This window comes from Pagrus pagrus (assembly GCF_965226575.1).
Source record: "Pagrus pagrus genome assembly, chromosome: 24".
Lineage (NCBI taxonomy): Eukaryota > Metazoa > Chordata > Actinopteri > Spariformes > Sparidae > Pagrus > Pagrus pagrus.
The window spans coordinates 11,575,253-11,591,234 of NC_140206.1; the positions used below are offsets into that span (position 1 = coordinate 11,575,253).

Genomic DNA, 15,982 nt, shown 5'->3' on the forward strand with positions numbered 1-15,982 from the left:
TTAAGTCCAGTTACGTCCTCGAAACTTGTAACGGCTTGATGATCGTGGGTTATTTTAGTTGGCAATCCCTCCGGCAAATAATCACTGTAAGCAAACTGGCCAATCAAAATGTCAGACTAAAGGTCAAAAAGGTTGTGAGAATGTTCGACACAGAATAAACCTCTGCAGAGTTTTAGATGTTTATTCTTGTTTGTAAATAACTTTGTTTGGTCTTCAGTAACTCCTTTGACATCAAAGCCAGTCTAGGCGGTTTCAAATTTTTATTGATCATTTTCAAATATCTGAAAGTACTGACCTCCGTATATTTCTGTGCTGAGTGTTGGTGCTACTTGAGGATGACTGAGACTTAGGTCCAACATATAAACAGACTTCAGTTAGACACCAGACTTCATTTAGTTGCACAAAGTCTACTTCTTTATTTGTCATGTGTTCTGTGTAAAGGAAAACCCCCTTTTTTTACTGAGGAGCTTCCTCCAAAGCAAGCAAACAAAATTAATGAATTGCATATTTTTGCAAGGTCACTGCCGTCTCTTAAAAAACTCCTTCTTGTTTCATCTTTGTTGACTTTATAATATTCTGAATCAATAAGCCAGGTTGGCCTATTTTTTGTCACTACTCATTGATTGTTATAATGGAAACTCTGTCCTTTGATAGGGATAAGGAGGCTAACTCTTCAGACTTTAGCAATATTAGCATTTATTTGAAGTTGTGTTTGTGTCCACCTGATTAATTTAAGTCTAATATTCACTCTCCTTTTAGCTGTTCCGGTTTCCAACAACTCCTGAGAAACCTCTCTTTAGCTGCTAAATGCTTCACTGTGGTCCCTAGTTTGTTGGTAATTTGTCTTTCCGCCCTTTTTTACTGAACAGGTTGCTTCTAATTGACTTAGTAGTGCTTTTTCCGTTGAAATCAGCTTCCTGCTGTTGCTTTAAATGAGGCTAATGAGAAGTGTAAAAGTAAACCAAAAGTGTAAGGCCGTAAAACAAAAATACTGAGCTAAAAAGTCGTAAAGTGCTCCAGAGAGCTGAGGGGAACTGCAGAGTTGAGTGATAATTCTTTGTGGATTCATCACTTTTAACAACTCTTTTCACTGTTTGACTCATTACAACATGAAAGAAACCAAAATCAGACTGGTTTAGAGCAGTCTAACATATCTTTTTGCAAAGAAATAGAAATAGAAAATATCTTCATGAGATGTTGGGATACCAACGGCTCCTTTGTATAGATAATCCAAGTCTCTGGTACTTGCCTTATTCAGTGTTTTGTCTCCTATGTGTGTACATTTAATTTTAGATTTGGTGACTAAAGGCATAGCCCATTATTCACATCATTTTCACACTCATCAAACCATTCACTGCGGCATTGTGCCCTGCACTAGTGTTTTGTCTGTATGCTAGGTATGAAGCTAGAACCAGCAGGCGATTAGCTTAACTTAGCAGGGGGAATCAGCTAGCGGTTGTTGTGCTACAGGGGTTAAATGTTATATAACATGTTAATTTGTGAGCTTCAGAGGTGCAGGTAGGCGGATCTTTTTCACTGACGGAGCCAGTTTCGCTGTTTCCTCGTGCACTATTATAAGAAATCCTTTCAGTTGTTGTGGCTCTGATGACAAAAGCCATAGCAGAGTATAAACTGAACCATTAGGAGGAAAATAATTATTAGGGTAGGTATTTTCTTGGTGTTGTGATTGCAGGGTCATTATGCTCTCCCTAATGAAACAAACCAGCAGAGAGCCTCCATCTCGGCTGTAGCCGTTATCATCGCCCTTCAGAGAGTATAAAAAGGAAAACACTTCAGCAGCAGGCTAATTAAAACCAGAGAGGTCTGGATGAGGAGGCCAAACAACCCACACAGGTGGCGGGCACGTCACCGTGTGTGTGTTTATGCGTGTGTGAGCTACTGTAGCACATCATGTTTATGCATGTCTGTATGTGTCTGTATGAGTGTGGGTGTGTGTGAGGCAGCAATTCACGTATTTTTTTTTTTTTTCCTTTTATTTGTGTGTGTTTGTGTGAGGCAGCAAAGGACGATGTAAAAATGTGTGTGTGTTTGAGGAGGCACTTCCTGTTTGTGTGTGTGTGTGTGTGTGTGTCAGAGGTGTATGATTGTTAGAGGTGCTTCCCATTCATTTTAATGGCTTCAGCCTCCACTTGCTGTCGCTTCATTCTGCTGCCTCCACCGCTGACAGGAAGGACCTAGCAGCTTTCATCTGACAGGACCCTGCTCAAATAGGCCATTGGTGCACCATAATTAGTTCAAATGTCGAAGCCGGTGAATTATTGATGATTGGGGGCGAGCAGGGAGGAAGACATTTCACATCAACTGTGTGTATGTGTGTGTGTTATTTTTTTTAAAGCTGTCTCTTTTTAAAGGACAGCTGGTGCTCTGCGGTTCCCACCACAAACATGAATCTCTGGTGTTCAGGCCACGAGAGGATGCATTTGCATCGGGCGGAGAAATAAACTGGGGTAGTAAAGGGAATAATTACAGAGGAAAACTGTGAAATAATGTCTTGTTTTTCACTGAGAACAGCTGGCTAAAGAGAGCGCTGCAGATTTTTTTTTTTTTTTGGAGGGGGGGTGAAAAAGGGATAACTTAGCACCGGTCGGAAACAAAAAGTAAACCACACCATGAAGACAGAGGCTAATTTATGCTCCTGCCAATCATTGGATATAATTGCGCTACCATGGCATAATGGCAGCCCAGGCCCAGTCATTTTCCCCCTCCGGCTCTATCTCAGGTACTTAGAGGGGTTTCCATCAGCTCCTGATTTTTCAAGAGAGACCTCTCAGACAGGAATGACAATGGACTTTCAATGGCTTATAATTATGCCACTTTTCCTGCACAATTTCCTGGGCATCATTTGCATTAAGACTCATATGGGTATAAGTGCACCATATGCTACTCTGCAAAGGCCTTTTGATCAACTCCACCGCCGAAATTACCAAGTGTCGTGACATTTCCTGGAATGCCTCTGAGCCGCCGCCGTCCGACAGTTATCTGAATCTGTTAATTAGATGGATCAAGTCCAAAGTTTGTGACGGTAGCGAGGCGACACGTGTGTGTGATGGTTGCGACTGAGGATCACAAAGTGTGCTGAGAGGCACCTTGGATTTATGGCATGAAAAGCTGCGTCCTTTTTTTTTTTTTTTTTTTTTCAAGGTTATTCAACACTGCGTCTTGTTTGCTTTTTTTAAAAAAAAAAAAATTCCTCTAAAAAACAGAGAAAATGATGCCGGCTGTTTGTGTTGCTGATGCTGGCGTTAAAGGCCAAAGGTAACACTGCCATCTAGTGTGCAAGAGGCGGTAAAGCGGCTATGAATCAGACACATTATGACATGAAGAGACTTTGCTGTACATCAGAACCTGCAGTTCTGCTGGTATTATTCATCTCCCAAACAAAACTATTTTCTTGTCATCTTTTTGCATCCATTCATCCAGCAGCTTGGCGACTTAAAGGGGCACTGTGTAGAAATTCAAACTTACTATTTACAATTACTAATGAGGTAATAACACAGAGAAATATCTGCTTTTTCCATAGGTGAATAAACAAGCTGTTCTCAGAGGTAAATAAGGTCCCAGAACACTGTTTGAAGCTAGAAAGGTGGCAGGGTCCGCCACATATAAACAAAGGAAAACATTAAATTGTGTAGTCCTGTTTTCATGACTGATAAAAAAGAATAAACAGTTTGTTTTAATTCATTTAGGCATTAAAAAAAAGCAGTCAGTGAAGATCATTCTCTTCAGATTAAAAATTCTATATAGTGCACCTTTAACTTAAATGTGAAAATGTATTTTAAGTCTAGCTAAATCAACCGTAAACTTTTAATTTGCCGTCTTACCTGCTGAAACAATCATGACTATAATAGCATTTGTGTCTGGGACCTCTGGGACCTGCACACAGCTCTACAACGTTCCTGTCTTTTGAGTTGTAATTAGAGCTTGGACAGTGTTTTCCTTTCAGATGGCTCTTAATTCTGGGATTTGTTGCTCACAAAAGCCTCTCTCATATCTCTTCCTCTCTGCGGATTTTCGAGCAGTAGGCGTCTCTTATTCAGCTCGAGAGGTTGCTGAAAATAAATCATCACCCTCCCACCAGCATGCGAGAACGTCCAGATGGTTGAATTTTCACTGACGTCTTCCCGCTGAATTTCCCCATTGTCTTCCACGCTAAAATTAGAAGGTAATACTTGGTGAAAACGCTGCGTCTGCTCTGAGGGTGCTAGTTAATTATCAGGAACTGGATTTTATGTTCCACCCACAAATGAAGCATCAACGCTGCATTGTGCGAGAGTGTAAAGTCCAACGCTGAACCTTGAAACCCTCTTGAGCGTTGTTGGAGGGGATAAATGGCAGGTTTCACCGTCTTTCCTGCTTGTTCCTTTGGCAAGAACAAAAGAAATAGTGCCCTCAAGGTAAATTATCTACGGAAGAAAAAAGATGACATTATTCTCCCATAGCTTCTACAGTGGTTAAGAGACAAAATCATGCAAAATGCAATCACCTAAAAGCACAAACTTGCTAAAATTTTCTGCTCATGCAGTACCTCAACATGTATTTCCAATAATGCCTCCCATTAGCATTACTAATTCAGCAACACGACAACCGGCCAGCGTTCGATTTGAGGTGCAGTATGGCTTTTTTAGACACCAAAAGCTGATGTTTTGGTCATTTAATGTAATCACTTTTGTTCAGTAAGTAGCCTGTTACATAATCAATTAATCAATCTACCATATATAAGGAACCAAACAGCAGGAGGTGACCATTGTATGTACAGTTTTGACGAGAATCGTCCTTGGCGGCGTTTGACAAATGACTGTTTTATCTTCAAACGCAGCGAGGGCTTATATTCAATGGGGAATAAATCCAATGTTATGAGGCTGGGATTAAACCATCTGCATGATTTGGCAGTTCTTTTCATTTTTGCATGCTATATGTGCTTTCCAGGCCAAAATTAGGGGCTTAAGATTTTTTTTTTTTTTTTTTGCACCGAGGATGGCGTTTTTTAAACTCGAGGGGAACTTAAGTCAAGGTGATCCCAAGTTCTTCCCGTCAGGCGAGGTGCCAGGGCTGTTCGGATTTGGAAGGAACAGGACCTTACATACACTTTAAATAAATAAAAACAATCCACAGTATGTTATTTTTTGGGATGCGCTCTTTATGATCACTATTGAATTTAGGTTTTTGTTTGGTTTGTCCATCATGGGCTACCATAGAAACATGGTGGTGCCACCTGGGGGACTCCGTAGAAGACTCATTGCCTTCCTCAGCAGATGGGTTTTGCTTTCATGTACTGGAGATGGTGCAGGTGTCATCTCAGTTTTTTATTATCTCACTGTTCTCCCTTGAGCTGATAGTTATTAATTGATTGGCAACATATCAGAGTAACTGCTAACTGCTGCTAATTGTAGCTGCCATTAGCTAGTTAGCCATGTAGCTAGTGTTCGTGACTGGTAGCATAGGCTTTGTTTAAACCACCAGCACCAAAACTTTAGGCCTCCAGGAGGAGATGATTTACAGCAGCTCAAGCCAGGACTATGACTCAGGGGAAGATGACGGCACGGCAGGTTCGGGCGAGGAGCAAGAAAAAGGGCCTCTGTCAGCACCAACCTCTGGAGGCCTTAGCTTTACTATCAGACCCTCGCTTCCTGAGGTATAGAGTGGTCCAACTAGACATGAACAGCCAGGGCTAGCTGTTTAGTATGCTAACTCTAGTAGATATTTCTGCTAAACAATACATAGGCATCAAAACTGTTCGGTCTCTTCACAATTAGTTAATTTTAGATTGTTCTTAAGTAAAATCTTACATATTGCACCTTTAATTGCAAAAATAATGGTAGATTATTTGATAGTCTTTAGTTGCAGCCCTACAACTTCCACTACGTAGCTTTTCCAACTGTGAAAGAAGGAACATGACGATGCCCTTTAAACAAACTCTTCAAAGCCTCAACGAGTAACTCTGAATTGTTCAAGAGGTTTGCTTTTTGTTATGTTTAACACTTTACACAAGTTGGCCCTCCCCAACTTAATGTATTCAAAAACCCAAAAGGTAAATCGATGTTTCTAGTTTCACTTCAAGACACCAGAGAAGAGATTATCACTGTGATGTATAACAGGGGAAAAAAGAAAAAGATCACTTTTACACCTTTATTTGGGCTCCCAATACACAAATCGAGGATATGTTCATCAATACAGTCTGCTTTAGATCTCATGATACACTGAATGGCGGAAGGTTTGGACTGATGCAATAAACCAACAGATTGAAATCTGACCTACAGTCCTATATACACAATCTTATTTTAGAAATCTGTATTTTATGATAGTTAATAACATTTATCATACTGATAGCGATTGACAGAGTACAATCACAAGGCCTTTTTGCAATTTTAGCCGATATATCTTAAATGCACTTTCACAGCAGATGTAAGGTAAACTTCATTTGTAGCTCTATAATGAGTCTGCACATTAAGTTCAGGTGCGGCCTTGGAAGTCCCAATAGACAGCAAATAGACAGCAAATGGAGTCGGCCTCGCATTTGTATTGTTTTTAGGAACTATTGATGCACTCTTTGAAATATAAGCAGACCATGATTTTCTAAGACAGACGCCAAAGTTCTGCCCTCTTCGTCAGCAAATGGACGAGGTGATACATCTCCACAGATACAGGTACTAAACCCAAACAGAGGAAGATTCGTTCTTATATCAAAAAAGTTCAAGACCTGAGATTTTTAGTGGAACAAAATGTCTTAACATACAAAAAATAAAACATTAACTGTCTGTAAACTGTCACGATGGCTGCGAATACTAGCTATGTCTTCCCTTTTGTGACCGAAAACATGCACGTTAAAAATCATGTCAGCTCGCGATAAAAGAACGTTTAAAATCCCATTTTTCTAGCCGCATTCTCAAAAACATATCGTGGTTGGTTTTTTTTTCGTTGTTGCAAGCTAGTAGTACACAGCTCTATGCATATAATTTTACATTGACAGCTTAACGAGAATCATCAATGATCAGTGTGTAGACACGACTGAGGGCGATGCGAGATAACTTAAGACAAATAAATTCATTTTTTAAAATTCTATTAAACACGGTAATACCTTATTCTAGACAACACTGTCAACTCTCCGAGGGTTACAAGTTCATTCCTTGGGCACTTAGTAAAGAGTCCAGCATGTCAAAAGTGTCTTTGTAGTCAGTGTGTTGGCCGTTGGAGGTCAGCAGGCCGTTGGTTCCGTCGTGGCCGTGGTGCTCCATCATCCTCTGGCCGCTCTCTGACGAGTAGTGGGACGAGTTGAGGCCTCCTTTGGAGCTCCTCTTGGACGAGTGGTGGTGGTGGTTGTGATTGGGGTTTCCAGCGTCGGCGTGAGCCCTCTTACGAGACGAGCCAGAGGAGCTCACATCGTTGCAATGGCTGCTGGGAGCTCGTATAGATAAAGAAGGGTTGTCTATTGTCCCTCTGCCATTCCCGCTGAGGGAATAAGCGTGCGAGTGGCCGTGTTTAGAGTGGCGGTGGCTGCTGTGCTCTTTGTGCTTGTCTTTTCCAGGCAGAGTCCCGCCCTGCTCTGAGCCCCCGTGACGCTCTGATGAAACTTTGATTCTCATCTTGAGCTCCTCGCTGGTGGCGGAGCCGTTCTCAGCGAAAGACGCAGGCAGCCGAGCCTTTTTAGAGCTGGACTTTTCTCTCCTGCCATCGCCCGACTGGCCGGCCTGCTGTGGCTGAGAGCGTTTCTTGTGGTGGTGCGAGGACAGAGCTGGAGGAGGCACGTACATGTCTGTGCTCGCCTCATCTTTTATACCGTTCTGCAAGGCCAGCTCTGCCGCATGTTTCTCTCTGTACTTTTCCAGAGTCAAGACTTTCTGCGGCCGTGAAAAAGCTGCAGCGTTTGTATTGAGCTGCTGGTTTTTACTACTCGGCCCACCTGCAGATTTGGGTTCGTGTTTCACCAGTGTGAAGTCTGAAGGGTGGGGCTCGGAGAAATCATCGTATTCACAGGACTTTGACTGGTCGCTCAGCGGCTGGTAGGAGCCAAAGGGGACTGCGATGCTGCTCAGGGAGGGCATGTCTGAAGAGTCTGATGAGGAGGTGGAGGGGAAGAAGGAGTTGGTGACACCAGGAAGGCCGTCTAAGGACGTCCCCTGGAAGGCACTGTCCACTGTTGGGCCCTCCGTCTTTGGCTTTTTTGCTGCTTGAATGGCCTACAAAACAACACAGGACTCAACATGAAATTCTGACACCTACCAGTCACACTTTATGTCTTGACATGTATTTATGACATACCCTCCAGTTTCGTATCCTCTTCAGCCTGCTGGGCGTCTTCTCCAGGATCTGAAGGAACTCATGTGTGAGCTCTGAAAACAGAGAAGAGAACAATGTCTTTGATTAGCTCCTTCACACTCTGGACTCCTTTCTAATGCATAATTATGATATTATTTAGCCAAGGATCATGGATGAGACATTTGTTTAGGCGAGACAACAGGGACAGCAGTTCAGGATTGGTTTTGGAAAATAAAACCATACAGCGTCTACCCTTTCTCGAGTTTGAACATTATTATACACAAAACAGTAGCGACAGACGCTCTTACCGTCCAGCAGCTGTAACGTTACGGTGTGGTCCACGTACTCCCACCAGGGTTTGCCATCTGTTGATACAGGGATCTCCCAGTTGGACCACTTACAGGCCAGGTGGATGCAGACACATGCGACAACTGTGGGCCTGTACTGCAGGCAGAAGGTGGTGAGGTGCAAACTGTAGGAGGAGACAAGAAACAAAAGAGAAAGATACAACTGTGAACCGAAGGGCTTTCCAACCAATGTACGTATACATTTTAGATTACATTTAAAACAGCTATGAGCAAGGCAGCATTTACATACAATCAAATGACTCGGAAGCAATAGTGACAATATTAAATATTATCTCACATACACACAGCCTTACCTTACAGACCTGGAACATCTAAGAAAACCTATGTTTGTTAGGACATGTTCCTAAATGTTTGAGTGAAACATACTGCACAGTTTCAAATGATTATAGAGAATTGTAAATGTTCTAAAGCTGTATTAGGCCATATTGTTGCGTTTGGATTTTAAGGTAAGAAAAAAAGGGAACTTATTTAACAATAACAGTGTTTCTCAATCTCTAATTTCAGGAAATCTCTACTCCTACACAATCAAAATCAAGTGAAAGTTACACACTACTACACTACTTTGAAATGACTCAAACATGTGAACTTTAAGACTGAGAAACACTGGTGTTGGTGGCCAAGACAAATTATTAGGCTTTAAAAAGGTATCATTTTTAAGATATGGCCAGAATCCAAAATGTTGGGGCAGCACATTAGAGACGACGGCTGAATCTAAATATTCTAGTTGTTAGCCATCTTTGGCTTTAGCTAGCTGCCGTTAGCTAATTAGCCCAATTAGCCGCGGAGCTTGTGGTGTTATTAGCTGACTGGGGTCAGCCTGGACTGCGACCTCAAATCACAGGGGGGAGTCGACGCAGTCAACGGGTCTCAGCAACCTCCCAGTGAATGCAGCTAGACGGAGCCTCCAAGACTGACAGAGATCAGTTTGAAGCCAGGGGAAAAAAGTATGGAGGCGATTTACAGCAGATCCAATCATGACTATGACTCCAGGGACGAGATGATTCGCCAGGCGGGGCATGAAGTGATAAAGAGAGAGAGAGAGAGGCTGTAGAGGTGGGCAAATTAAGGATTTATTTCGACCAAACCAGAGGTATGTAAAGACAAACCAAGACTGTTTTGGTGAATTTTATTAAATGTCTTGAGTTTGAATGAAGTTTGTTTTATGATGAGTAAACTCTTCAATTTCAGCAATTAAGCTCCACTTTGTTCAGTACAATAGAGGAACTTGATTTCAGATGTTGTACGGTTGCATTGATCTCTTTAGTATGGAAAATGGGTGCACAAAAATTTCCTTTCTTGACATTTTATTAATATTTTGCTTACTATTTAGACTAAGAAGCAAACCTACTACTCGCATTGGTCTACCAGCTGAAACTAGAGGGGCTATCAGACTACCACCTCTTGCGGTAAAAAAGTGGTATTACGAGACACTTCATATTCTGTTGATAATGTTAATTTTTGAAAATGGTTTAGACTAAAATTCTGGCCATATCTTACACATTGCACCTTTATCTTTACTACGGTTAATTTTCTCTGCACCCTGAATCCCAAACTACACTGCAAACTGGCTCTTATGGATTGAAACTAGAACACAGGTAAGAGCACCATGGTGATAAAAGTCGAATTTAAAAAAACGGGGTCCGTATTTATCTCAGAATCACAGCGAGAAATCACACTAAAAGTTAAACCAGGACTAGAAATAGTCTTAAGTTTCTTTCTCTTAATATCGGCAACAGCATCCAAGCAGATGTTATGTTGATGTGTTTGGCAGTTGCATGTGGTATAATTAAAAAAACTTATATGTAAAAACATGTCACTACATTACTGGCATCTAGATTTTAAGTATTTAAAATTCAAATTTAAGAATTCAAAAAACTAAAAGTGCAAAAAAAATTAAATATTTTAGGTAACTTGATTCAGCTGTGACTCGGCTTGATACCCTCAAATGTTTTTCTAACACCTGTACTAGTACCACATCTTATATCTTTAATACTTTACTCCCCTTACAGGTACGACTTTAATGTCGCCTAGTCTTAGAGATACAGCCAAACACAATCAACACATCTCTCAGATTTTATTACAGTCACTACACTTTAATCTAGAAGTCATTCTTCAAATTAAGAAAAGTCACCGTAAAGATCAGGTCTACCACCATCTGCTGGGAACATCAATCTCCCAGATTTGAATATCAAACAAGCACTCTCTGTAAAACAAGTGAAATCAACACCTCAAAAGTCAGTTACTGAAATACACACTGCTAGCACAATAAGAGCTAAGTAATGGTCTCACTAAATTTAATTCTTTAAAGACATTTCTGCCACATATCTTCTTTTAAAGACAATAAAATATGTTCATAAAATCTCTGAAAACTACAGGCATAACCTATATTCAGTTTGCAGTATAGTTTGGTGTTTCATTGTTAGCTCTTTTGGGGTGAAAATGTGCAAAAAAATTACAACTTTAAAAAAGAACTGTAAACTATACTTACCAAAGTACTTTATAAGTATAAGAATCTTTAGTGGCAATCTATATTCAGGCTACCGCTTGAGTTTTTTTGTTTAGACATATGCACTCCGCACCAAACAACCGTGAGAGGTAAACAGCACCACTACACTCCACATTGTGCATTCAACCCCTATGTGCCAACACAGAGCCCTTGTACAATACACCGCACACAGCAGCCCGGCCGGTACTTCCCCACACTGGGGGTTCCCAGGATCCGGGCGCAAACAGGGCGTTGGACACAGGAAGGGGGGCCCTGCAGGACAGGAAGCTATAGTGTGCCATTACAGTGCAATAATGGGAACAGGATAATAACCTGTTGGTAGCCATGAAATAGGAAGTCTGTGCCAAATCCTTGCTCGCTGCAAAAGAAGAAGAAAGTCCATTTTAGAACTGAGTGAAATATCATTTTAAAGTTGGCATTAATGTAGCAGTACAGATGATAAGCTAGCACTTTAGCACTTTTACAACTAAGCTGTCAAAAAAAAGAAGACTGAGAAAAGCTGAGAAAGAAGGTTATACCTCTCACTAGCTGGGAACACCTCACAACTTCTGTGTGTGGATGATCAACTGTTATTTCAAAACCTGCAATCAGGATGTTAGATGATGATCAGCCACTGGTGCGAGAACAATGTCAGCAAAGGCAGGACTTCAGTGTGATATTGTGGTTTACACAGGAACTAAAAGAAAAACCTCAAGCGTTGTCTGTTAGATATTTGAAAACTTCATATATCCGAAGTCAACATGCCCATGTGGTACCTTAGTAACTTTCTTGTTTGCACTTATTCCTTCCACAAGAATAATGCTGCTAAAATGGCCGACAGTAGAAGTCGCGAAAGAAATTTAACTCGCAGGGAAAACAATACAGTATGTGGAGTACTGAAGCTGAAGAAACACTCACCCAGCGTTTGCAGCACAATTGTTTCCAGTGCTACAAGCTCTTGTGCCTGCTGCTGGAATGCCTGAAAAAGATCGATCAATTAACACACAACCATATACAGACGATTCAACTTCTTATCAGCATTCCTGCAGACAAAACTGTGAAGGAGTGGAGAACCATTCTGATATAAAAGCTTTACAGTATGGGCCTAATACAGCCTTTTAATCAAAGGACTTCTAACAGATCGTGAAAAATCTTAAGTGTTTTCTAGTTCTTTGTGAGTGGGAAGACTGAATATGTGATCCATCTTCATCCATGAAGTTTGAATTAACGTAGGTTGAACAGTCCATGATATCAGTGCTGTATCGCCTTAACATCACGGCTTGGACTAAGCAGAGGTTAACAACTGTATGAAAATCTGCAACTGTAAGACTACAGTCTGTAGGGATTGGATTCAAATCATAATGCAAAACACGCCCCACTGAGGATCGAGATTTGTGGCACAGTCCTCTCAACAAAGGGAGAACGCACACTGTGACAAAAAGACCACTAGATTTTACGTTAATCAAACCTACCAACGGCAAATAATAAGGCAGACAAAACATGTGAGTAGACGACCGTCTTTCATACCTAAATCTTAACTGCAAGATATTCAGATAAACTTTCTATCCCTCAAAATGTAGCTGTGTCTCATTTTGTTTCAATTTAATTAATTTATCATTCGACCTTTTTAGTCAATTTTCTGAGGCTTAACAGAGCAAACAATTTCCTTGAGCCAAAAGGTGACGACTTCTAAATTCTTGCTTTGTCCAAGGAATCCATAACCTCCCCATTTTAAATGGACTGTCAGAGAGGACAAAGAAAAGCCTCCAGTCTTTGCTGTGACAAAACTGGCCTTACAGCTTTTTAAAAAATACTAAACAACTAGCAAAATAGTTTTGCTATTGCAGCGCTACTACATGTACAGATGTGTTTTCTCTCAAGTCTCAGGGCGTTGCAAATGTAGACACAGAAGGCCTCACATCTTCCACAAAAAAAGGATCAGCTGAAAAGTCAAGGTTGGGTCAGTTTCATACAAACTGACCTCACAGTCACCATAAGTTAAGAGTATAATATTATATTCTCTATGTATTTTTGGCCACATTGTAAATCCAAAGGTGATGACATAACGTGGTGTCCACACAGAGAAGCCTATCACACAATGTGTCGTTGTCATTGCATTTAAACCAAAGTCACTCCTTAGTCATAGTTTACTTACGTTGCTCTTAGTGTCTAGGGCAGGCTCTTGTGGGCTAATGCAGGCATGGGCTATTTTAATGACATGCTCCAGCTTTCTGGGCTGCTCCTCTACTTTAGCTGCCAGGAACAACGTAGTCTGGGAAATTATCTAGAGAGGGGAAAAAAAAAAACCTCAGTCAGTTTTTCATAGCTGGAAGCACCAGTAATTATGGTATCAGCCAACACTGCAGTGGTACTTACATTTCTATGGAATTTGGTGAAGGAGTGGATCATATAAAACCTGTGCATATATACTATAGCAGTGTTGATAATTAATTGAGAACTGGGGAAACAGTTAAGGCATATACAGATGTACAGTGAAATAAAAAATTAAAATGACTGCAACAGCTTCAGTGTAGAAATCCTGACACATTAGCATCGAGCTAGCGTTTAGTGGACAGCTAGCAAAACGTGCACCATGCAAGTAAAAACCAAGCGCAAATTCAAGTCATGCTTCAGCTTGTCCAACGATGTATCGGTCAATTTGTATAGTAGTATTGGCTTAAAGTTACACGTACATCTAGTAGCAAGAATCATCTGTCACTGGTATCATTAGACACAAAGCTAACAATAGAATCTGCAGTATGAAGAGACAAAACAATAGCTAAGCTAGCAAGCAGGCCTCAACACTTCCAGCTAATAGTTGGCTACATATAAACACAATATTAGCAAATATAAAAGCTCTTATTGTCAGGCAGGACTGTGAATACGATAACGAAACATTTTGAGTGTGTTTAGAGGGTTAAAATGTGAACAGTAGCAAGCCTCGCCATTCCGGCCTTTCTGTAAGCTAACGCTAACTCGAGCTAACCCGTCTGTCTGTCGGCCAGCTAGCCTTTACGTTTGAGAAAGGATACACGTTGAGTCTCTGGCCTATATCTTGGATTAAGTTGGCGGCCTGCTGCCGGTAAGAGAGCTCCCTGTCAGCCTCTATTCCGCCGCGTCGAGACGGTGTGTTTTCGAGCTGCTCCCGGGTGAAGAGCCATTTCGTAGAGGGTCCCCGGTGCACCGCCATTACGCTCCCACAGCCAAGCCCGACGGTGCTAGCATCGGGAGGGAGCGGGGCTATGGGGGCACCGGAAGGACGAAATTAGCAGCTGAGGCTGATTTAAAACCGGTGTGCGTTTTGTGAACAGCGCCGCCAGTGGTGGGTTGTGCACATAGGCCATGTTGTTGCTATTCCTCACTGATGCTGTGTCGGATAACATTTTATTCACAAGAAAATACATTAATTTAGATGGATTATGTGGATGTTTTTCGCCCTTTAGACATTTATTTGTCCTTGTTGATTCATAAAAATACAGCAGTTAGGGTTAAAATACAGCAATTAGTAGCCATTAGGGGTCCACACTGTAGTTTGGGCCCTTACTTACAGTAAAGCCTTGAAGAGGCCTCAGACATCTAATGTTTTTAAGTTATAATTTTGATTTTAATTCTTAAATGTAGCCCATAGTTTATTCTATTTGACACATTCATTTTAAGCGTACCATTAAACTTTCCCATTCAGATTTACAATAATGGTTAGGAGCCAGGTTTTGTTAAAGGTGAACCACCTTGTCATGAGTAGGTTATTCAGGTAGGCAAGGTTGCCTCATTTTGAATAAAGGATGTCAAAATAAGAGATAGGACTGATTCATGTATGTCTTTTCAAGTACAAGAATGTCATGAATTGATGTGTTGCATCAAAAAAAATAAACCATAGCACATTTAGGACTCTGTACAGTTTAATATAACAGTAAATAAAATGAAAAATAAGCGTATTGACACTCTTGAATAGGACTTAAGAGTCAATACATCAATATTTGATCAATATGATAAGAAAACCAGGCCACAGCTGAGAATCTTATTCATAAAAATGTGGCTTTACATTTGGCTTCCTCCTGAATTTCTTTAATATCATAATATAAAACCTAAGACCGTGATGAGCTGAGATGGTGCGAGCATCAGACACTTCCACGAGGCATCACCACATGTACAATGAGGCACCACATGGTGGATGTCCTCTGGCCTGCATTACTCTCTGTCTACCACTGAATGGAGGCAGAGACCAGAAACGAAAGTTGAGCTCAGTGGCTGTAAACTGACACAAGATTAGATCATGTGAAGCTACTGACTCAGAATCTTCTCAATCATCACTTTATAACCATGTACCCTGGATAATGTAACCTTTTAATTGTCTGAGTGTGGAGTCTGTTCATAAAAGGTCAAAATGTTGAGAGCATTAAGCCTCAGAGGAAGAAAAGTAATGATGAATCGATCTGTTTGCTTTAATTGTCCATAGAGGTACAATGTTTTTATAATAGTTTATGTCATATTTATTATATTGTGTCAATGTAAAGGGACATGCCACCTTTTAATATCAATATCATGTGTGTGAGGCTGTGTTGTTGCAACGTAACCTTCAAAAATATTATTCCTGCTTCCCTTATTTCTTATGTTCACTGACTATGCACCAGGAAAACTTGAGTTAAATGCTCCAGATCAATCTTTGTACCACTGGGGTGTGCACATAACATTTCTCTTTCAGTGTCTGGCTGTGATATATTGTGTGAAATGTGTATCTGTGTGTGTTTTCTCCCCCATTACATTTCAATTAAATCACCCTATATTGATTTTCAGACTCAGAATGGACGCTTTATCATCTGTAAATACCATATAATGTGTTTTAATCTATTTAACA

At 40.8% G+C, this 15,982-nt stretch overlaps 1 protein-coding gene and 1 long non-coding RNA gene across 2 annotated transcripts; both read right to left on the reverse strand.

Moving 5' to 3' along the window:
• Window positions 1-6,133: 6,133 nt before the first annotated feature.
• ccnt2b (cyclin T2b) lies at window positions 6,134-14,368 on the reverse strand. The gene is made up of 9 exons (XM_084347210.1): window positions 14,160-14,368; window positions 13,504-13,585; window positions 13,283-13,411; window positions 12,046-12,106; window positions 11,667-11,729; window positions 11,461-11,506; window positions 8,583-8,746; window positions 8,278-8,348; window positions 6,134-8,195 (listed from the first exon to the last, which is right to left on the reverse strand). Exons 1-9 carry the CDS (start codon window positions 14,315-14,317, stop codon window positions 7,131-7,133), a joined length of 1,839 nt encoding a protein of 612 aa, XP_084203336.1. The 5' UTR covers window positions 14,318-14,368; the 3' UTR covers window positions 6,134-7,130.
• LOC311253324 lies at window positions 9,385-11,453 on the reverse strand. The gene is made up of 2 exons (XR_014621665.1): window positions 11,131-11,453; window positions 9,385-10,845 (listed from the first exon to the last, which is right to left on the reverse strand). It is a non-coding gene; the product is annotated as an uncharacterized lncRNA (long non-coding RNA).
• Window positions 14,369-15,982: the final 1,614 nt, after the last annotated feature.

What these genes read in the sequence shown, in the direction of transcription:
- ccnt2b (XM_084347210.1), bottom strand. Translation starts at nt 14,317, where the DNA reads ATGGCGGTGCACCGGGGACCCTCTACGAAATGGCTCTTCACCCGGGAG. An exon ending in AATTGTGCTGCAAACGCTGG is followed by an intron (nt 11,730 to 12,045) that starts GTGAGTGTTTCT and finishes TCCTGATTGCAG; the next exon opens with GTTTTGAAATAACAGTTGAT. An exon ending in GTGTTCCCAGCTAGTGAGAG is followed by an intron (nt 11,507 to 11,666) that starts GTATAACCTTCT and finishes CTTCTTTTGCAG; the next exon opens with CGAGCAAGGATTTGGCACAG.